The sequence below is a fragment of the Budorcas taxicolor genome, chromosome 20, assembly GCF_023091745.1.
Source record: "Budorcas taxicolor isolate Tak-1 chromosome 20, Takin1.1, whole genome shotgun sequence".
NCBI classification, from domain to species: Eukaryota; Metazoa; Chordata; class Mammalia; order Artiodactyla; family Bovidae; genus Budorcas; species Budorcas taxicolor.
In genome coordinates this window covers 38,517,770-38,541,949 of record NC_068929.1, presented here as the reverse complement: position 1 = coordinate 38,541,949, position 24,180 = coordinate 38,517,770, and the positions used below count along the sequence as shown (strand labels likewise).

General features: G+C 40.1%; 1 protein-coding gene across 1 annotated transcript in view; it reads right to left on the bottom strand.

The window, feature by feature from the left end:
* The window catches only part of C9 (complement C9), a 61,217-nt gene that overhangs the window by 23,748 nt on the left and 13,289 nt on the right, over positions 1-24,180 (bottom strand). The window contains exons 2-6 of the mRNA XM_052659328.1: positions 21,361-21,460; positions 20,810-20,954; positions 20,437-20,584; positions 13,640-13,778; positions 158-433 (exon numbers count right to left, since the gene is read on the bottom strand). Of these exons, the coding sequence (XP_052515288.1) occupies positions 158-433; positions 13,640-13,778; positions 20,437-20,584; positions 20,810-20,954; positions 21,361-21,460 (808 nt within the window). The remainder of the gene's footprint in view (positions 1-157; positions 434-13,639; positions 13,779-20,436; positions 20,585-20,809; positions 20,955-21,360; positions 21,461-24,180) is intronic.

Genomic DNA, 24,180 nt, shown 5'->3' with positions numbered 1-24,180 from the left:
AGACCTTCTAGCTACCTACACATTTGAAGATTTGTTGAGTATTATTTTTCTTTATCTTATGAGCACCATCTTTTCTAAAGAATTAAACTTAAAAAAGGATGCTTGGTTAGTTTTCAAAATATTCCATTATATTTTCTATACTAAAGTTTGATCTTACCTTCTTAGCCGAATATGACGACAACAGTCTGTAAATATCCTCTTTGGAATATGTAAATCGAAACATAGCCTCAGCAGCCAACTTGGAAGGACTTGAGACGTTTTTTTGGTTAGAATGTTCTAAATCTATACATTTATGCTTTTCAATTGCTTCAACAGGTGTATATTTTATAGTTAAATCTGCATTAACATTTAATTTCTTCTCTTCAATAATAGTTCTGAGGACCTGGATCTCTTCTTCATGATTTTCAGTTCTGAAATTCTTGTCAACTTTGGTCTAAGAGAAAATATACAAGAAACCACCCACAATAAATAGAAAAAGACTAAAATCAGGCAATTTATTTGAAGGAGAGTAGAGCAAAGAAGTTAAGAGTGAAGGCACAAAAGTGAGACTGCCAGTATTTAAATACAGATTTGATAACCTGGAGAACATTACACAATAACCTCTCTGTGCCCAGTTTGGTTCCTAGTCTATAAAATAGGGATATTCACCACACCTCGCCCGAAGGTTGTTATGAGAAATCAATGAAATAAAGCATATGAAGGGCTTAGAACATAGCAAGCTTTCATAAGTTAACATATTAATAATTAAAAAGCAAGTTGCATAACAGATCACATGTAAAATATATTCCCATTTGTGTAAAAAAAGAAAGAAAAAAATGATAAAGCTAACCTAGATAGCATATTCAAAAGCAGAGATACTACTTTGCTGACTAAGGTCCATCCAGTCAAGGCTATGTTTTTTCCAGCAGTCATGTGTGGATGTGAGAGTTGGACTGTGAAGAAGGCTGAGCACCGAAGAATTGATGCTTTTGAACTGTGGTGTTGGAGAAGACTCTTGAGAGTCCCTTGAACTGCAAGGAGATCCAACCAGTCCATTCTGAAGGAGATCAGTCCTGGGATTTCTTTGGAAGGAATGATGCTAAAGCTGAAACTCCCGTCCTTTGGCCACCTTATGTGAAGAGTTGACTCATTGGAAAAGACCTTGATGCTGGGAGGGATTGGGGGCAGGAGGAGAAGGGGACGACAGAGGATGAGATGGCTGGATGGCATCACCGACTCAATGGACGTGAGCTTGAGTGAACTCTTGGAGTTGGTGATGGACAGAGAGGCCTGGCATGTTGTGATTCATGGGGTCACAAAGAGTTGGACACGACTGAGCTACTGAACTGAACTGAACCCTTCAGAAGCCTTATATGCCAGGCACTGTTTTGAGCATTTTACACATGTTAATTAATTTAAGTAGAAATTTCAAGACTTGAGCCCTGTTCTGCCTCTTAACCTTTTCACTCCACTGCCTAATCGAAAATAAATAAATAAATAAATAAAAATAAAAACTTCTATCTGCATAGAAAATTACTGGAAAAATAGACAACCCACAGAGTGTTCACCCTTGAGAAGGGGAACTGTGAATAGATAGATCTATGGAGTAGTGGCAGGCTTGCTTTTTTCTTGCATTATCTTTTATGTTGTTTGGACATTTTGATTTTTTTAACCACGCTCATTTTTGCACAAAAAAGACTGAACTAAACAATCTGGTTGTTTGGTTAAAACAACCAGGTTGTTTAGTTAAAACTAATTTAGCTAAAACAACCTAGATGTTTAGTTAGCTGTTTAATTAAAACTTTCTATTAAAACACATGAACTTATTTACAAAACAGACTCACAAAACAGACATAAAAAACAAACTTATGGCTACCAAAGAGGAAAGGATGGGAGAGGGATAAATTAGGAGCTTGGGTTTAACAGATAACACACTACTATATGTAAAATAGATAATCAACAAGGTCTTACTGTATAGCACAAGAAACTATATTTAATATCTTATAATCTATAATAGAAAAGAATTTTAAAAAGAATATATATAAATATATCTGAATCAGCTTTCTGTTCACCAGAAATTAACATAACGCTGTAAATCGACTATACTTCAATAAAACAAAACTTTCTTTGCCAACTTGGTTACTGTCAGGCATCAGTGGGAGAGCTGTTAATCTGGACAATTAAACTCTCTTTCCAGAGGTCCCCTGAAGCAGGCTGCAACTCTTGTCTGGGAAAAGACACTCATCTCTTTAGTCAGTGACACAGATGGGACTTCGTAGCATACACTGAGTGACTTTTATACATGGTGAATGGTAAGGTCTGAATGCGTATATCTCCCCTTAAATTCACATGTTAAAATCCTAATGCCCAATGGGATGGCGTTATTAATAGAAGGTGGGGCCTGTGGAAGGAGCCTTCATGAAAAGATTAGTGCTTTTATAAAAGTGACTCCACAGAATTCCCTAGTCCCTGGAAACCATGTGAGAATACAGCAAGAAGTCTGTAACCCAGAAGAGGGCCCTCACCTGGCCCTGCAAGCACTTTGATCTGAGATGCCAGCTTCTAGGACTGTGAGCAGCAAATTTCTGTTGTTTCAAAGCTACCTGGTCCCTGGTATTTCATTACAGCAACCCAAGAAGACTAAGACAAGAAACTCAAAGTTATCATCTAATGGGAAAGATTGAAATGTATATAATTTTCTTTAAAGGAAAGTGCTCAATGCAAAGGGGAAGAGTAACCTAATCATGTCACTTCCCTGCTTAAAATCTTTGTCTTCCCTGCCGTTGAGATAAAGTCTAAACTAGATTTGTTCCAAGTTAGTCTCTCCCTGTCTATACTCCAGCCCGCTGATCTCCTGTCCATTTCCACCGTCTATGTTTCCTCCCACCACAGGGCTTTTTAATGTTGTGTTTACTTTCTGGAAACTTCTATACTTCCCCTGCCTCCTCCACCTTCTCATTACACAAACATTATATACACTCATACACACATACGTACTATATATCCCTTGGTTTGGTGAATCCCCACTACTATTTCAAGTCTGAGCTTAAACATCACTTCTTTAGGGAGATGTTTCCTCATCCCACCAACTAACAAATCTGTTTCCTATAAGCTCTCATGGTTCTTCTTACAAAATGAAAATCTCTTCCCTATTATAATTGCTTATTTAATAGACCTTCAGATGGTAAACTCCTAGAAGTCAAGGACTATACCCATCTTACCCACATGCCACTATAGTTTCACCATTTAGTAAACTGCCTGGTGAAAAGTGGATGACAATAAAAAATTTATTAAATTTAATATGCAGCTCCAATATAGCTAACATAACATTTGTATTGAGTGCTTACTCTGTGTCAATAGTTGCTAAAAGTATTTGACATAAATGTTTAACTTCCTATCTTTTAATTTCTCGAATTATCCCCATTTTACTGATAAGAAGATAAAGGTTAAAAAAATGCGTCCAAGATCACACAGCTAGGGAGTGGCCCAGTCAGCAATGAAACCCAGGAAGTCTGATTCCAGGGCAGAATTGTTCATTTTTATGTTACACTGCCAAAGAGGGCTTGACAAATTTTCTGTGGTAAATGAAGAAAAGGTTCATGGAAAAGGTTTTCTTGAACATTTGGCCATGAAAAATTAATACATATATATATTATGCAATAATATTATATGTTATATTAAACTGAATCACTTTACTGTATACCAGAAACTAACACAGCATTGTTAATCAACTATACTTCAATTAACAAAAAGAGAGAGAAATGAATAAATTTCTATTGCTTTGAAATCTAAAGCTAGTAGAAGCAGTTGAAGACAATTCCACTCAGTTTTCCATGCTGACAAGTGCCAAAGCTGAACAAAATGGCACCAGAAAACTATCTCTCCCTAACTCTTCTAGAAGGCTAAGGTCTTCCTAGTTCATTGTCTTCTAATTGGTTGTAGGATTAGAGTGGCGTAATTTGTAGGCTTTGTGCTTACATCTGATGGCTGGAAAGGAACTGCCCCTGGGCAAGGATCAACTTAGCAGTGAAGGACTGCTTGCTGGTATAAAGGAATATTAGTCAGGGTGTCAATTAGAATGTTGAATGGTCCTGTTTCACTATGCTAGGATGGTAGTAGTGAGTAAAGCCTGAAAGTGTGAGGGTTGGGTCACGCCCCAGAAAGCCTAGAGACAAGAGCTAGATTCAGTTCAGTTCAGTCACTCAGTCGTGTCCGAGTCTTTGCAACCCCATGAATCGCAGCACGCCAGGCCTCCCTGTCCATCACCAACTCCCAGAGTTCACTCAGACTAACGTCCATCGAGTCCGTGATGCCATCCAGCCATCTCATCCTCTGCTGTCCCCTTCTCCTCCTGCCCCCAATCCCTCCCAGCATCAGAGTCTTTTCCAACAAGTCAACTCTTTGCATGAGGTGGCCAAAGTACTAGAGTTTCAGCTTTAGCATCATTCCTTCCAAAGAAATCCCAGGGCTGATTTCCTTCAGAATGGACTGGTTGGATCTCCTTGCAGTCCAAGAGACTCAAGAGTTTTCTCCAGTACCACAGTTCAAAAGCATCAATTCTTCAGTGGTCAGCTTTCTTTATAGTCCAACTCTCACATCCGTACATGACCACAGGAAAAACCACAGCCTTGACTAGATGGACCTTTGTTGGCAAAGTAATGTCTCTGCCTTTGAATATGCTGTCTAGATTGGTCATAATTTTCCTTCTAAGGAGTAAGCGTCCTTTAATTTCATGGCTGCAGTCACCATCTGCAGTGATTTTGGAGCCCAGAAAAATAAAGTCTGACACTGTTTCCACTGTTTCCCCATCTATTTCCCATGAAGTGGTGGGACCGGATGCCATGATCTTAGTTTTCTGAATGTTGAGCTTTAAGCCAACTTTTTCACTCTCCTCTTTCACTTTCATCAAGAGGCTCTTTAGTTCTTCACTTTCTGCCGTAAAGGTGGTGTCATTTGCATATCTGAGGTTATTGATATCTCTCCCAGAATTCTTGATTCCAGCTTGTGCTTCTTCCAGCCCAGCGTTTCTCATGATGTACTGTGCATAGAAGTTAAATAAGCAGGATGGCAATATAGAGCCTGTACGTATTCCTTTCCCGATTTGGAACCAGTCTGTTGTTCCATGTCCAGTTCTAACTGTTGCTTCCTGACCTGCATACAGGTTTCTCAAGAGGCAGGTCAGGTGGTCTGGTACTCCCATCTCTTTCAGAATTTTCCACAGTTTATGGTGATCCACACAGTCAAAGGCTTTGGCATAGTCAATAAAGCAGAAATAGATGTTTTTCTAGAACTTTCCTGCTTTTTTGATGATCCAGCAGATGTTGGCAATTTGATCTCTGGTTCTCCTGCCTTTTCTAAAACCAACTTGAACATCTGGAAGTTCATGGTTCACATACTGCTGAAGCCTGGCTTGGAGAATTTTGAGCATTACTTTACTAGTGTGTGAGATGAGTGCAATTGTGTGGTAGTTTGAGCATTCTTTGGCATTGCTTTTCTTTGGGATTGGAATGAAAACTGACCTTATCCAGTCCTGTGGCCACTGCTGAGTTTTCCAAATTTGCTGGCATATTGAGTGCAGCACTTTCACAGCATCATCTTTCAGGATTTGAAATACCTCAACTGGAATTCCATCACCTCCACTAGCTTTGTTCATAATGATGCTTTCTAAGGCCCACTTGACTTCACATTCCAAGATGTCTGGTTCTAGGTGAGTGATCACACCATTCTGATTATCTGGGCCGTGAAGATCTTTTTTGTACAGTTCTTCTGTGTATTCTTGCCACCTCTTCTTAATATCTTCTGCTTCTGTTAGGTCACTACATTTTCTGTCCTTTATTGAGCCCATTTTTGCATGAAATATTCCCTTGGTATCTCTAATTTTCTGGAAGAGATCTCTAGTCTTCCCCATTCTATTTTTCGCCTCTATTTCTTTGCATTGATCACTGAGGAAGGCTTTCTTATCTTTCCTTGCTATTCTTTGGAACTCTGCATTCAAATGGGTATATCTTTCCTTTTCTCCTTTGCTTTTCACTTCCCTTCTTTTCACAGCTATTTGTAAGGCCTCCCCAGACAGCCATTTTGCATTTCTTTTTCTTGGGGATTGTCTTGATTCCTGTCTTCTGTACAATGTCCCGAACCTCCATCCATAGTTCATCAGGCACTCTGTCTATCAGAAATAGTCCCTTAAATCTATTGCTCATTTCCACTGTACAGTCATAAGGCCTTCTCTGCCTATATCTTCAATATTGGCATGTTCTAGGATTCCATTTTCTCTGTTCTTTCCTCTCTCATTATACACCTCCTGGATTGGCCTTAAGCACTCTCAAGACTTCAGTGATGCTCTGGTATATGCTGATGGTACCTAAATTTCTATCTCCAGTTCAAACTCCACCCTCACATTAATATATTTTATATAATCTATTTTGGGCAAGATAACTCTACTCAGAAGTCAGTCGTTATCTTCTTGGAATTAATTCTTCTTTGGGAAGATTCCCCATCTCCCCTTCCAAGACACACACACACACACACACACACACACACATATCTCAGGTCTTCTCTGATGGCCTACAATCCACTGGAGGTCTCCTTTGACTTTCTGTCTGCATATTTTTCATCTATGGTGAATTTACTTTATGCTGGACCCTATTCTAAATACTCTGCACATATTAACACATTTGCTACTGGTACTGCTAAGTTATGTCAGTTGTGTCCAACTCTGCATGACCCCATAGATGGCAGCCCACCAGACTCCTCTGTCTCTGGGATTCTCCAGACAAGAACACTGGAGTGGGTTGCCATTTCATTCTCCAGTGCATGAAAGTGGAAAGTGAAAGGGAAGTCGCTCAGTTGTGTTTGACTCCTAGCGACCCCATGGACTGCAGCCTACCAGGCTCCTCTGTCCATGGGACTTTCCAGGCAAGAGTACTGGAGTGGGGTGCCATTGCCTTCTCCGATTAACACATTTAACCTTTTCCAAATTCCTATGAAGTATGTATTATTATTATCCCACTTTATGATAAGAAACTGAGATTCAGGAAAGATAATTAATTTGCCTGGAGTCATGTGGATGGTAAGTGAAGGAATTTATCAGAATTCAAACCAAAGAAGTCTTATTCAGAACTGAGCACTTGATCTTATGCTCTACTGTCTCCAATTCATTACTGAACTGTTAGTTCTTAAGACTGAGCTACATCTCATATCTCCTTCTCTGCCTCTAGTATCACAGATGCAGTTCAGTTTTTCATCATCTCCTTGGACCATAAAATAGCCTTCTTCAGTTATTATCTCTGTTGTTGTCTCCTCAAAATTCATCTCCACAAAACACAAAGACCATGTTATGCTCCTTAGTGATTCCTTTAACATCCTCAGGATTATGCCCAAGTTACTTAGTATGGCATATGAGTATCTTCATAATTTGACTCCTACCTATGACTCCAAATTTGAATCCATAATAAGTTCATTGTAGACTATAGTTTCTTTCAAGATTGCGGCTTCTATAGGCATAGTCTTACTTGTTTCCCAAGAATATCAATACATAACAAATAAACTAGCATGTAAATATATAATAAATTTTATTTGTTCACTGCAAAGTTTTCTAAATGGGTTCAAACTGCCTATGGAGAAAGTAGTTGGAATGTTTATTAAGCTTGTTTTCACTTCCTGTCAACTTTAATGGCAATTCCAATTATATGTTCACTTGAATATGGGTTATTCCCTCCTTTAAAAAAAGCATTTGCTTTCTAAAGCAAGAGTATCAGTATTCTGCATGCATTTATTTACTAATCCAGTAATCATTTATTTCCCTGGAGGAGGAACTGCAACCCACTACACTATTCTTATCTGGAAAATCTTATTCTTATCTGGAAAATCTCACATTCAGAGGAGCCTGGTGGGCTATAATCCATGGGGTTGCAAAGAGCCAGACATGACTGAATGACTGAACACACAATTATTTAGCATGATATATGATATTAGTTTCTCAGGATTCCATGGTAAATAAAATGACTAGAAACTCAACTAAAGGTAGATAGGATACAGCAAAATCAACACCTGAACAGAAAGAAAAAGCAAAGGCTATTGGATAATTTGCAGTAGAAGCATCTAACCAAAATAAAAGGTTTAGAGGAGAAAGCTAAGGGTGGTGTGGCCATTAAAAGCCAGATGAAGAATGACATTTTCCTCCCTGCCAAGGAAACTGATCGTTATCTGGAAGGCTATAGGCAGACAACACCAAATTTAAGCAACAGAGGGATAAGGTCAGATTTATCATATATCTTAATACTGAAGTGAGTGGAATGAATTGAAACTGAGCAAAACTAGAGGTCTCAGACTGATAGGAGGACTAATAGTAGCCCAGATGGAAATGATGAGAGCCCAAGGCAGTGGGCGTGGCAGTAGGAATGGGGAAGAAGAGACAGAGATAAGAGACTTTACAAAATAATGGAACCTGCAGACTGGTTGCATGTTGTGGGCTTTGAGGGAGATGCACCTGTAGAGGTCTTTAGGAAGATTTCCACACTTTTGAGTTTAATGATTAGGAAGATATTGTTTCATTTGCCAAGTAGAGAATTCAAAAGCAAGAAACAGAGGATTGGGAATAAGATGGGATATAAGGCTTGGATATGTGAGCTGTGTAATGTTTGCAGTCAACTAGCTACACAGACCAACCTGAAAGTGAAAGTCAAAGCCGCTCAGTCCTGTCTGACTCTTTGCGACCCATGGACTATACAGTCCATGGAATTCTCCAGGCCAGAATACTGGCGTGGGTAGCCTTTCCCTTTTCCAGGGGGTCTTCTCAACCCAGGGATCGAACCCAGGTCTCCCACATTGCAGGCGGATTCTTTACCAGCTGAGCCATAACACAGACCAACCTAGACAGCATATTATAAAGCAGAGACATTACTTTTCCAACAAAGGTCTAGTCAAGGCTATGGTTTTTCCAGTAGTCATGTATGGATGTGAGAGTTGGACCATAAAGAGAGCTGAGTGCTAAAGAATTGATGCTTTTGAACTGTGGTGTTGGAGAAGACATTTGAGAGTCCCTTGGACTGCAAGGAGATCAAACCAGTCCATCCTAAAGGAAATCAGTCCTGAATATTCATTGGAAGGACTGATGGTGAAGTTGAAACTCCAATACTTTGGCCACCTGGTGTGGAGAACTAACTCCTTGGAAAAGACCCTGATGTTGGGAAAGATTGAAGGCAGGAGGAAAAGGGGATGACAGAGGATGAGATGGTTGGATGGCATCATCGACTCAATGGACATGAGTTTGAGTGAGCTCCGGGAGTTGGTGATGGACAGCGAAGCCTGGCGTGGTGCAGTCCATGGGGTCACAAAGAGTTGGACACGACTGAGTGACTGAACTGAGTTACACAGAAACCTAGTTCAGAGGGAGACCTGGGCTGTAAATACAGTATTTGTAAGCCATCAGGATGGAGGGGAAATCTAAAGCCACAGGAGGGAATGAAATCACCCAATGTAGAGAGAGACTGTGAAATAAGATAGCAACTCTGGTAGCAGCAATGTTTAAGGGCTGTTTCAAGTAAAGGGAACTCAATGAAGTTTAAGATGAACTCGGTGAAAACAATTTTGGTAACAAGAGAACAGAGGTTTGGTGTTATGGGCTGAACTGTGATCCCCCAAAATCCACGTGCTGAAATTTCTGATTTCAATTACCCCAAAATGTGATGGCATTTTGAGACAGAATCTTCAAAAAGGTTATTAAGTTAAAATGAGGTCATTAGGATGGGCTGTAATCCAGTATGACCGGTGACCTTATAAGAAGGGGAGCTTAGAATCAGTCCAGCATGGAGGGAAGACCATGTGGAGATACAGAAGATAGCCCCCTACCATCAAGGAGAGGGACCTCCGGGGAAACCAACCCTGTTGACATCTTGATCTTAGACTTTCAGTCTCCAGAACTGTGAGAAAATAAATGTCTGCTGCTTAAACCATCCAACTTGTGGTGCTTTGTGATGGTAGCCCTAGGAAACAAATCCAGTTGGGGAATTCAAAATTTTGCTATCTCAAAAACTGAGATAGCAAGTGTAGATGAGAAGAGTATGTAGAGATGAGGGCATCCTTTCTGTGTTTTTGTTTTTTAAATGAGACTCTTAAAGATATTTATGTATTAAGGACAGGGTGGAAAATGAGGGAGACAGAGGTTGAACTGAGCATCAAATAAGTTTGTACATAAGTACAACTTTGAAGAAAAAAAAAAAAAACCTGAGAAGATTCTTATCTGTGGCTTGGATATTCTCTGTCCAGTTGGAGCTCCTGCCATCTAATAAGGTAGGCAGAACAATAAGGTAAAGAGCTGGAGGAGGTTGTCTAACATTTTAAACTACCCTGTGGAGAGTGGGGAGGTGTGTGGACCTGCTGAGAAGGGTGGAAGACCTGGGTGTGGTTATAATGCTACCCGTTCCTGAATTATTAGCTCGATTTTCTCTGTGGTGTCCAGCAAGGTAAGTTTACGTAGAAAAATAATAGGGTTCATCCAAAGATGGAGTTTTTCTAGAAGGAGTAGAAAGCAAGGACAATGATAATACTATCAACAGTGGTCAAAAATGGATATAGATTGATTAGAGGAAAAAAACTGAACATAGGAGGAGCAAAACAGACTGGAAGGAAAATAGATGCCCCCAAACTGGGTCTGCTGCTGCTGCTGCTAAGTCGTTTCAGTCGTGTCTGACTCTGTACTACCCCAGAGACAGCAGCCCACCAGGCTCCCCCGTCACTGGGAATCTCCAGGCAAGAACACTGGAGTCGTTTGCCATTTCCTTCTCCCAAAACTGTGTCTAGATGGGGTTTAAGACTAGATTAGTGGGCACAAGGGAGGATGAGAACTGAGCGACTGGGTAGTTGTGATGAGACAAAACATTAAATGTTTCAGATGTCAGAGGCAGCATAGTTCTGGTGAATACAAGGTTAAGGACGTGTCTAGAAAATCAGTGACTCTACCAGAGTAGATATAGGAAGTTAAGAGGCCCTCATCTCTTGGCTCACACCTGTTACTAACCTTACAGGGAAGCTAAGAGGCCGGTGATCGTGACAAAGAAAAACTGTACAGTCCGGACCTGGGAACTAAAATGAATAAATAAATAAATAAAACACAATAACCCTTCTTGCATCAGCAATGACAAAGATTCCCTTCTTTGATATACTCTTTCAAAGAAAGTAGAACATGTGTAATACTTCTTAGAAAGATGAAAACTCCCCTTCAAAAAATATGCTTAAAGAAGTTTAACCTGGCATGATGGGAAACATCAATAATCCAGAATGTTCCCTGAGATTTGTGGAAAACTGATTTTTTTATGGACTTACAGGTACCAAAAATATGACAGCGTGCACAGGAGCGAAAGAATGTCAGTCAGATATTTGAGACATTAAACATCTTTAACATTCACAAGACAGGATGCTCACTTCAGGTTGCAATGGGTAGGGACTGATTTACAACATTGTTAGAAATAAAAGGAATACTAACTACAATTATGGAAGAGTAATATGTTTCTCAAACTGATGGAATTGACAGCAATAATAAAGGACATTGTCATTGCAAAATCAAGTAAATCTTATGGATCACTAACGGAACCATTTAAAGAAACAGATTATTGTAGTTACTGGATCAGAGTAAGTTATTTATTATTCTTATATCTTGTTTAAAACAAAAATGAATCTCTAAAAGTGATGAATGCTATTCTTTTGAAAGGGGGCAGGTACAGTCTGTGGATCGTTTTAGAGAATTTAGGTGACTTACAGGAAGGCAGTAGGCTTGAGCTGGAATTTTGTAGAGTAAAAATCACTCTAGGAGATAATTTCACTAGAACTGGGGATGGAGGATTTTGAGGTCAGTGAGAAAAACCACTCACATCAGTCAAGCAGGTGTTACAAAGGGGACATGAAGGAAAATAAGTCTAGAGAGGTTCTTGGTAGGTTAGCCAAAACCAGACCTCAAGAGTGTGGCAGCGGGGCACTCAGTCCTTAAGTCAGCACTAAATTAATATGCCAGCAAATTTGGAAAATGCAGCAGTGGCCACAGGACTGGAAGAGGTCAGTTTTCATTCCAATTCCAAAGAAAGGCAATGCCAAAGAATACTCAAACTACCGCACAATTGCACTCATCTCACACGCTAGTAAAAGTAATGCTCAAAATTCTCCAAGCCAGACTTCAGCAATACGTGAACTGTGAACTTCCTGATTTTCAAGCTGGTTTTAGAAAAGGCAGAGGAACCAGAGATCAAATTGCCAACATCTACTGGATCATCGAAAAAGCAAGAGAGTTCTAGAAAAACATCTATTTCTGCTTTATTGACTATGCCAAAGCCTTTGACTGTGTGGATCACCATAAACTGTGGGAAATTCTGAAAGAGATGGGAATACCAGACCACCTGACCTGCCTCTTGAGAAATCTGTATGCAGGTCAGGAAGCAACAGTTAGAACTGGACATGGAACAATAGACTGGTTCCAAATAGGAAAAGGAGTACATCAAGGCTGTATATTGTCACCCTGCTTATTTAACTTCTATGCAGAGTACATCATGAGAAACACTGGGCTGGAAGAAACACAAGCTGAAATCAAGATTGCCAGGAGAAATATCAATAACCTCAGATATGCAGATGATACCACCCTTATGGCAGAAAGTGAAGAGGAACTAAAAGGCCTCTTGATGAAAGTGAAAGAGGAGAGTAAAAAAGTTGGCCTAAAGCTCAACATTCATAAAACTAAGATCATGGCATCCGGTCCCATCACTTCGTGGGAAATAGATGGGGAAACAGTGGAAACAGTGTCAGACTTTATTTTTCTGGGCTCCAAAATCACTGCATATGGCGATTGCAGCAATGAAATTAAAAGACACTTACTCCTTGGAAGAAAAGTTATGACCAACCTAGATAGTATATTCAAAAGCAGAGACATTACTTTGCCGACTAGGGTCCTTCTAGTCAAGGCTATGGTTTTTCCTGTGGTCATGTATGGAGAGTTGGACTGTGAAGAAGGCTGAGCACCGAAGAATTGATGCTTCTGAACTGTGGTGTTGGAGAAGACTCTTGAGAGTCCCTTGAACTGCAAAGAGATCCAACCAGTCCATTCTGAAGGAGATCAGCCCTGGCATTTCTTTGGAAGGAATGATGCTAAAGCTGAAACTCCAGTACTTTGGCCATCTCATGCGAAGAGTTGACTCATTGCTGAAGACTCTGATGCTGGGAGGGATTGTGGGCAGGAGGAGAAGGGGATGACCGAGGATGAGATGGCTGGATGGCATCACTGACTTGATGGACGTGAGTCTGAGTGAACTCTTGGAGTTGGTGATGGACAGGGAGGCCTGGCGTGCTGCAATTCATGGGGTTGCAAAGAGTTGGACACGACTGAGTAGCTGAACTGAACTGAAATTTAATTTTTAGTTTTGTCAGAATCTTAGATGATTCTTTTCACAGAGATGAGGTATTTGCCAAAACTCTACCACTAACTGCATGCTGCTGAGGATTGATCACAGACTGCTGTATGTTATCTAAAGAGACTCAAGCTACACCTCTTCTTTAAGTCAATCTTATGTTCACATTGAATTTTCATTCTACTGATTTTTTCACATCATTTAGAATGAAACTTATGGAAGCAATTTGTCAGCTAAAGCTGAACAATGTATTTTCTTCTGAGAAGACTTACGTCATAGCTCAGCGAAGCCACGTTCCAGGGCTTGCGGTAGTACGTCAAGGTGTTGCCATCCCTAACTCGGTCACAGAGTCCATTGTAGTACTGGTTGTCAAAGGGGGTGCTGAGCGGATCCATGCCTAAGATGTTGATCCTGAGAGTGAACAGAGTAGCGTCAGTCATGGAGATACTGGAGCGAGTGCCAGGCAGCCCCCGGGAAGTGAGAGAAGAGAGCTTCATCTCATTGTGTCTCCACAACCCGTGTGATGGTGTGATAGAGTCAGGAACAGAAGTAAGAGCCTGGTCACCTCTACCTGTGTCTGGGTGGGAAGTACACCTTAGGAAGGTCTTATAAACTCTTTTAGGCAATTAGGCCACTGTTGAGCCCAATGAAAGAAATTCAATAAGTAGGAAGCAAGGGGCCATCTGGCTGTTAGAGTTGAATTCTCACTGATGTAACTCTTAATTAAACTCCCTTGGTGAACTATAAGCCAATGCTACAATATCACCTCTTAAAATTATCTGAGAACAGAGCATCTCGGGGGGGAGTATAACATATGCATATGATTTTTAATCTATGAATCAACATGGGGCCTCTTTCTCTCTCCATTCTCTCTAAATTTAAACATTTTCCTCCAGCTGTCTCATTGTCACAAACCTTGTTCCCTCCAGAATTATTTTACTCTTATTACACTTTTCCAAGAGGAACACAAAAATGTCATCATCCGGCAAGGCATTCTCAAAAGTTCTCCTTTTTCCTCCTAGCAAAATATTGTTATTTGGCAAATTTTAATTCAGAAATAAGAATCTTGTTTAGCCTAAAAAATATTGACTTTGATTTGTAGGCCAAAAATCAATATATGAACAAGAAACTGTTCATTCTTTGTGAAGTGCTAATTGGTGAAACAGTCCTTTCTGTCTAGACTGTATCTGGAATAAATGGCCCCAGGGCAGACAGGCCAAAATAGAGGTTTGCTTCTCATATCCATAATGTAGCTTGGCACAAATGCATAAATATGCTCTAAGCAAAACTCTAAGCCAAAGCTATTGCTCTGGACCACATCCCTCAGTCCAATGAGCTGGATTACAAATCTGGATGTTGGTTTCAAGAGCAATTTGTCAAAGGGGTTTGGATAGTAAACCCATTGCTAATGCAAGAAAAATAATTGGAAAAGTATCCTATTTCCAATGGGTTAGTTAAAAACAACATCTTTATATAAACAGCACATTCTTAATAAATTTTGAATCTACAAAGAAGATGAACATTATAGCTCAACTTAATGAAAGGCAAGTTAAGGAAATGATTTAGTAATATCTTTCTCAAGGCTGATTGTATAGTTAGAATCAACTCCTTCTCACTATTTGCCCCACCAAAAGTACCTTTCATGAAAAATACTATGGCCCTAAATTTCTAGTAAAGGGCCAAACAGTAGACTTAGTTGAACAAGGAAGAGACGAAAAAAGAAACGCTATATATCTAGTTTACATTCTTAAACATCTTATACTGGATGGGAGATTAGAATTTTGACTTCAGCTTTTCACCCATCCTTGTATTCACAGACATGTGAACAATAAATATTTTTTAAAATATTGCTAAAGTTTCGATACAAATACATAGAACACTGGAAATAAGTGATCTGTGTTTCTTAAACAAGACCTCAAGTACTTTATTCTGTCATGAACTTGTCTTCCATGTATCTTATTAACAATGACTCTGTACCTCTTTGTATTTAATGAATAATGACATTGAATTGGCTTATAATGATGCAAAGAGTCAACTCATTGGAAAAGACCCTGATGCTGGGAAATATTGAAGACAAAAGAAGAGGGCAGCAGGGGATGAGACGGTTAGATAGCATCACCGATTCAATGGACATGAACTTGAGCAAACTCTAGGAGATAGTAAAGAACAGAGAAGTCTGGCATGCTGCAGTTCATGGAGTTCACAAAGTTCATGCAATTCATAAACAGTAGGACATGATTTAGCAACTGAACAACAACAATAATGGTGATGTACTCTTGACTGTTGTATCTATGAGTAGAGTAGTGTTTGTAATAAACAATGGATAATATTAAGATAGTTAATATAGTTTTTGATTTCATTAAAATTATATTCAAGGTAGGGGTTGGATACAATTACCAATTTCAAACAATAGTCCAAGGATGAATGTGCATGTACCAAATGGGTAGTACAGGTAAGGGATGAACAAAGGTCCCAAGAGAAGGAGGTCCCCATGACAGGACCGTACAAATGGTTTTGGAAGGAGTATCATGCTTTGATTTGAGTTTTGAAGATGGGGTCTGGAGGGCAGAAGGAATGAGTGTACAAAATACTGTAAGTGGAGGGACTGCTCTGGGGGTCCAGTGGCTAAGACTCTGCATTTGCAACAACCAGGGTTTGAACCCTGGTCAGGGAACTAGATTCCACATTCTGCAACTAAGAGCTCTTGTGCCACAACTAAATATCTCAGAGTGCTGCAACTAAGACCTACCACAGCCAAGTACATTTAAAATATTAAAAATGTTCTGTAGGTAGAAATAAATATAGCATATTTTGGGGTGGTAGTCTTCAGATTTTCTGGTTGTCTAATCTAATAAATCATGACTCCTTGTAAGGTTTTAGTTTGACATCTAAATTGTTTCCTTTTAAGTTTAAGTAGTTGCAAAGGATACATTGATGAAAGTCAAAGAGGAGAGTGAAAAAGTTGGCATATTAAAAAGCAGAGACATTACTTTGCCAACAAAGGTTTGTCTAGTCAAGGCTATGGTTTTTCCAGTGGTCATGTATGGATGTGAGAGTTGGACTAAAAAGAAAGCTGAGCACCAAAGAACTGATGCTTTTGAACTGTGGTGTCGGAGAAGACTCTTGAGAGTCCCTTGGACTGCAAGGAGATCCAACCAGTCAATCGGAAAGGAAATCAGTCCTAAATATTCATTGGAAGGACTGATGCTGAAGCTAAAACTCCAATACTTTGGCCACCTGATGTGAAGAACTGACTCATTGGAAAAGACCCTGATGGTGGGAAAGATTGAAGGCGGGAGGAGAAGGGGACGACAGAGGATGAGATGGTTGAATGGCATCACCAACTTAGTGGACATGAGTTTGAGCAAGCTCCGGGAGTTGGTGATGGACAGGGAAGCTGGTGTGCTGCAGTATAGCGGGTCATGAAGAGTCAGACACGACTGAGCGACTGAACTGAACTAAAGGATAAGTTTCCCAGCATGCTGTAAATATTTACACTTTAAAATATAATTATTGTGCTTCTTTTAAAAATAAATGGCATATAAATTCTGTAGTGATAGCAGGTATCAAGTAATGACAATGTTTATACTTCCTTAACAGCTGGTTGTTTTATGGTATTCCTTTTGATCCTTCTTTTTTAAAAAATAAACTTTATTTCTTAGAGGATTTTTAGGTTCATGGCAAAATGAGTAGATAATAGAGTTCCCATATCCCCCCACCCCCTTTTATGCTTTAATCTGTATTTCTATTTCATTTCTGCTATAGAATTTTAACCTAATGTAATGGATTTTTATGCATGGAAGTTTTAATTGATCACTTTTTCACACTTTGCTGTACTCAAAAGATATTAATTGAAGTTTTAAAAACATTAAATATTCTTTGATCATAAGGTCTAAGTGTTTAATAAATTCTTCTGGATTGAGTTACCATTTTTAGTAGTACATTTAAACATATTAAAATTTAGCAATATTTAATAAACATAAAATTTTTATTGGAAAAGCATCTCTCAGTGAAATGAATGGGGCTTCTTTTTAATTAATTGATTGGTTACTATACCTATGTTAGAATATTACTTACTGCTAGGAAAAACATAGGGCTCAGTATTGACTTCATTTCTACTTTTCATTTTTATAGATGTAGCTGCTGAGAAACTTTATCCACATAAGTAAGTAGATAAGAATAGAAGGAATTTTGTCATAGCAATGTCACTCAATTCCCCGATCTTCTGAGTTTTATGCCAAAAAAAGAACACACACTAGTCTTTAGTTAAATTACCTGAAAATTAATTAGGACATCTTTAAATGCTGTTGGTAAAAAGAATTGGAGACCACTTGACTTATAAGGCCTTAGAGTCCACGTACAACTGAGTACAAAACTTGGAATTGTTTCTTGGTTTTTCTATCTCATAGGGACATATGAGATGGGTGAGGGATGTACTCTTCTTTTGGGAAGTGGGAGTTGGATTGTGAAAGAAGAGGTGAGACAGGAGAGTGGGTTTGGCAACTGAATGAATGATCCTGAATCTTCAAGCTTATCAGTTAAAAATCTGTATGTAAGGAATCAAATACTTATTATTAGTTACATTAGTTAAATAACTAATTGTTGGGGAAACTGTTATTGTAAAACTCACCTATCTCCCCCCTGAAAAGTCTTTTTGCACCCCACAGTGAAGGGTTTTGTTCTATGGAACAGCAAATTGCCCAGTTGGAAAGTTACAATGAAGCTGATCCACAGACTAAAGGACCACTAAGGAAGAAATGTTTCAAAACTTTTGACTTGGTTCCACCACTACAGAGACAGCCAGTCTAGTTTAGAATGAGCCAATTTTTTTTCTGCCAAGAAACATGAAAACTTCTCATGGATGGAATGTCATCGCTTGGGAAATAAAAAGCATGTGTTCTTTGGCAGCACTTGGAGATGGCTGTTTTTACACCTGCACCTAAAACCCAAGGCAGTTCCAATTTACCAGGTGAGCCGAAGAGCAGGCTCCCTCCACAGAAGTGGTGTTATGCTTAGATCACACACAGAAGTAACTCCTTGTGTAAAGGACATCATTTACAGCTGGTATGGATTTTTTTTTTTTTTCCAATGGCTGTAAGATGGGTTGGGGATTTCCCTTAAACACTTCTGAAGAATCTCAGATACCAAGAGGCTGAAATATTTGTGATACAAGTGAATTCTCCTGGCATGAGAATTTAAATGAGAGTCCTTCAAATGAAAACAACTATAAATTTGTTTAATTTATGAGTACTTGTGACTTTCATGTGTAAAAGAATCTGACTGTATATGACTGATATGACTTGGTGAGGTTTTCCAAACTGGAGAGTTTATAAGCATGTAGCTATGATTAGTTTGTTTATTCCTATTATCTCTATTTCAGTATAGTCCCATAGCCACGTATAAGCATAATGGAGATATATAGTATTGATACATAAATATGTAACATCAATGGTATTGAAGAATATCATGATTACTGATGTAACAAAGCATGCTATTTTCAAATTGATTGTTAAATATTAATTACTGATTTATACTACTCTCTATAGTGTTAATTCAAATATTTGGGTAATAAATAACTACTTAAGGAGTTTCATTTTCTAAGATTAGTTATGCTTTGAAGTTAGGGAGTTGACTTATGGGCTTTGTAGTGATGTGGGAGAAGTGATGTGGGTAGTGAGGGGAATGTGGGAAGAAAGAGGGTTAGGTGACATGGTGAGAAAAAACACATAATTTTCTATCAGTCAGGGAAACTTGGGTTTTAGTTCTGCTAGCAACTAATATTGGAGAAGGCAATAGCAACCCTCTCCAGTACTCTTGCCTGGAAAATCCCATGGGCGGAGGAGCCTGGTGGGCTGCAGTCCATGGAGTCACACAGAGTCAGACATGACTGAGCGACTTCACTTTCACTTTTCACTTTCTTGCATTGGAGACAGAAATGGCAACTCACTCCAGTGTTCTTGCCTGGAGAATCCCAGGGACATGGGAGCCTGGTGGGCTGCCGTCTATGGGGTCGCATAGAGTCAGACACGACTGAAGCGACTTAGCAGCAGCAGCAACTAATATGCCAAAAGGCCTTGTTTATTTTACTTAGTTCTTATCTATAAAGTGAATATAATGCCACCCCTAACTATCTCACAGGATTATTATGAATAGCTAAGAGAGGGAATGTGCAAAAAATTTGGAAAAATTTAAAGTATTATGTTCATCACCAGCCCTGATCAAGGTAAGGCAGGAAGTATTTAAGGAGTCTTGGCTGCTCTCTGGGATGCCTCCTTGGGAAACTCCCTGGAAGATACCACAGAATGAATTTTCTCTTCGTGTACAAAAGAAACCTATAGATTGCAAATGATTGTTTTTCAGCCAAGGGGGCTACGATTTCTGTATCCTTTTCCTAGAAAATCAGGTGTAGATTTGCATCAAGTGAGAATCTGTAACACAAGTAATGCCCTGCTTGGAGCCTGTTTGTTTAGTTCAGAGAGAGATTCCACATAAAGCAATAATTGTATGGAAACTTCAGCTCTGTACTGAGAAGCAGAGTCTCAACACCAGCCCCACATGGCATCAGAACTACCTCTGATCTTTACCTCTTGGGCAAACTCCAGAATGCTGGGACCCCCTGAGAACTTATACCCAGGTAGAGATCCAAGAAAAGTTCCAACAGAACTTTTTCAGTCTTCCTGGGCATTCAAATATTTGAATCGAATTACCAGACCTAATACTGGCAATTCAACTTCAAAAGTTAATGTGTAGTTTCAATCTTGCTATCATCTTCCAGAGGTTGATAACCACGGGGTCTCCTCTCCTATTGACCTCAGAAGTAATCACCTATTATCCTGATAGTCTAGTCTATTCCGTAGACACCTACTGAAGCCAGGCAGTTTGTCCAAATTATCTTGAGATGCTGATTCAGCACTTAACTTCTTTCAAGCTCAAATGTAATTTAGACAGAATACAGACCCAGAGGCCACTCTTTGTACTGGCTCAAACCATCTACCACTCCAGCGTGGGAAGAGAGGTGGGGATCATTTTCACTCATCCTCATCTGCAAGTATACATGTGGAGTACAGACCCATATCCTGCCGTCCGTGCCAGCTCTGACTCTTCCACCACTCTGTTGCGGCAAGGGGGACGAGGATCCCGTTCACAGTTATCCTCATCTGAATAGTCTCCGCAGTCATTGTCATCATTACATAGAAGCTGATTCTTTATGCATCTGCCTGCAATCAAAATCAGGAAAGACAGAAAGACACTGTGTATCTCATGCCAATTTTCTTTCTTTCTGAAGTTATCAAACATCCTTTAAAGTTAGAGAGGAGTGATCACACATTATATTTGGATTTTTTTTGTATCCACCTTTGGAAGTATGAGGGTCAGGAAGCACATTTCCTTCTTTTTGCTTATAAAGGCACACAGAAACCCAAACCAGGCCATGGGAGGATTACCTGTACCGCACTGAAAATTGTTGCCACAGTCATCCTCGGGGTCTTCGCAAGCCTCTGTGGGTACACACTGCCGTCGGTCTCCCACAGCATCCGCACACCTTCGCCCATTAAACTGTCCAAAGATCTCAATGCTCCTTGAACGAAACTGCACAGAAACAGCTGGAAATATTAGCGTTTCTAAGGTCAAAAGAGGCTTCTGCTCTTAAGCTGCATCCACACCACTGCAGACCTCCACCCTCCAGTTGAGTCAAAGGTTTTAAGATGGAAGCCTGAAACATAGTCCCTGACCTCGCTTGAAGGAACACCTTATGTGGTTGGCAGGCTCTTGTATAGAATATGGTTCCTCATGATATTTGTTCAACCAACTGTGCAGCATTCAGGTTTCCCAGTAAGGTTAGCCTAATCCATTTAGATAGTTTCCTTTCATTCTGAGTTCAGAACACAGCTGGTGGTGGTTGGGTGGGGAGATGAGGCTCCTACCTCTTTGTCATTTTCCTGGCAATACAGTTGCCATCTGGGGACACCAGTGGGGAATGGCAAAGAATACCTACCATCTGTTTGAGGCAAGGGTCACATTTCGACCACTCACTCCAGGAACTCATCCTGCAGTCTATGGGCAATGGTGTGCCATGTCTTTCTTCCGGGTCGTAACTAAGATAATAAAACATACCTGTTAATAATGACCATTATGCGTGCTTGTTTCCAGGAAGTCTTCATAAACCAGATTAATTTATTTACTTCTTTCTCTCTTTTGAACCTCAGTACTTATCCTTTTACTCCATCTTTCATTTGACACTTGATCACATGCTGTATTGTATTTTCAACTCAACTTTTTTGTTTAATTCTTGTATGGCATTATAATTAACCTTCGGCCTAACCTAAGGTGAAGAAGACTAGTAAGTCATCCAGCTCAGGAATTTCTCACTGATTAGTCTTATTTTTTCAAATAGTGTACAGACTCACTGAAGCTAGGAACAATCTTTCACTCTGTGCCCCTCAGAGAGTCTGGCACAACTTCAAGTTGCCCTATTTCCTTGCAAATTTAAGCCAGTCCACCCAGCCATTCCTGTGGCAAGCACTTCATAAATCAAGCTTTCCCACCCCTGTGATTTTTATGTCCTGAACTTACAGCATCACACTCCACGTCAGGACTCATTCCTCATCCTTTTTGAATTTCAATGTATATTTTTTGGCACTTTTAACCTTCCCTCTCACCCTTAGCTGTGCTTTTCTGGCTTTGAACTTTTCTTTCTGTCTTGGTTCACCATTCCAGGCTCTCCCAGTTGAAGCATCACCTTGAATTACCATCTTATTCAATGGCCGAAAGAAAACCAAGAACAGAAGGTATGAAACAAGAATCCTATAAACTTCCTTCCCTGTTTTCCTGAAGTGGCACCTGTGCTTTCCATAATGCAGCTTTTAATTTTTATTTTGGAGGGATGGTAAGGCCAATCCCTCCTCCAAAGCTCTAGTTGTCAGCATCTCTTTGAGCCCTTGTTAACTATTTCCTCCATTAAAAACTCTCCTTCACTACAAGCTCCTTTCCATTTCTAGTAGAATGTATTCAAGTCCTCGACATTAAATGTAAACAAATGAGTGAACAAATATAACACTCTTTCTGAACCTTACTTTTCCTTCCAGCTACTCTCACTTCCCCCCAGCCTTCGCAATGACACTTTAAGCAATTCCTAGAGATATATTTCTGTTTCTCTCTGTTCTAAAATAATAATACGTCTCAGTTCCTCCTTTTAACTACCTCCCAAATTCTCTCATTTTTTGGGGGCCAGCTTTCTGGAAAAAGTAGTTTGCACTCTGGTATTGGAAGAAAAGCTATGACCAAACTAGATAGCATATTCAAAAGCAGAGACATTATTTTGCTGACTAAGGTCCGTCTAGTCAAGGCTGTGGTTTTTCCTGTGGTCATGTATGGATGTGAGAGTTGGACTGTGAATAAGGCTGAGCGCCGAAGAATTGATGCTTCTGAACTGTGGTGTTGGAGAAGACTCTTCAGAGTCCCTTGACCTGCAAGGAGATCCAACCAGTCCATTCTGAAGGAGATAAGCCCTGGGATTTCTTTGGAAGGAATGATGCTAAAGCTGAAACTCCAGTACTTTGGCCACCTCATGCAAAGAGTTGACTCATTGGAAAAGACCCTGATGCTGGGAGGGATTGGGGGCAGGAGGAGAAGGGGACGACAGAGGATGAGATGGCTGGATGGCATCATGGACTCGATGGACATGAGTCTGAGTGAACTCCGGGAGTTGATAATGGACAGGGAGGCCTGGTGTGCTATACAATTCATGCGGTTGCAAAGAGTTGGACATGACTGAGCGACTGAACTGAACTAACTATTTTGTTCCTTACCTTCCAGTCACAGCTCAACTCTCCTGTCCTTAGGTCATTGCTTTTGCCAAAGTCGACAGTGACTCCAAGAGGCCTTCTCCCTTGGTCTCCTTCAGTCCTTACCTCACTGACCACTTCACAGCCATCAATGAGGCTGACCACTCTTGCTCTTTAAGACGGTCTCTTTCCTTGGACTGAATGACCCCAGGCCCCTTTCATTGCTTCTTTCCCCTCTGTCCTTTGCTCCTACTCTCCTGGGCAGATTCCTCGTCTTTTGGCAGTCTCAGAAATGCTGTTTTTCCTCAAGTTGCTGTCCTTGGATTTCTTTTTCTCTCTACATTTTCCCCAAGGGTTTGGTGTCCATGTATATGTTAAGGACACCCAGAGATAAGTCTGCAGCCCAGAAATCTCTTCTGAATTTTAAACCCTTGGATATAACCCCTAATTGGAGATCTACATGTGAATGTCTTCATGGCTCGTGAACTTAAGAGTGTGTGTTTTCTGTGTGTCCAACTCTTTGTGACCCCATGGACTGTAGCCCACCAGGCTCCTCTGTCCATGGGATTCTCCAGGCAAGAATACTTGAGTAGACTGCCATTCCCTTCTCCAGATGATCTTCCCTACCCAGGGATCCAACCCAGGTCTCCTGCATTGCAAGCAGATTCTTTACCGTCTGAGCTACAGGGAAGATTCCATGAACTTAATGTTTCTCCAAACAAACCTAGCACTTCTTCTCTCAAGGTTGTTCCTCTGTATTTATTGCCTCGGTAAACAGTGCCTCCATTTGTGCAATCACCCTAACCAGAGACTACAGTGGTATTTGTGTTATCGAACCTCATCCCCCAAATAGAATCAACCACTAAAACATTTTCTTTATCACTGTAAATGACTCTCAAATCCTTCTACCCTTCATCTTTTCCAGACATTTCTCTGGTCTACAGAAACATTTGATCTCTCCTAGATGACGGCAATTTCTTTCTAATCTGGTTTCTGGAAATCATCCGGAGAGAAATTTTTAAAATGCAAAG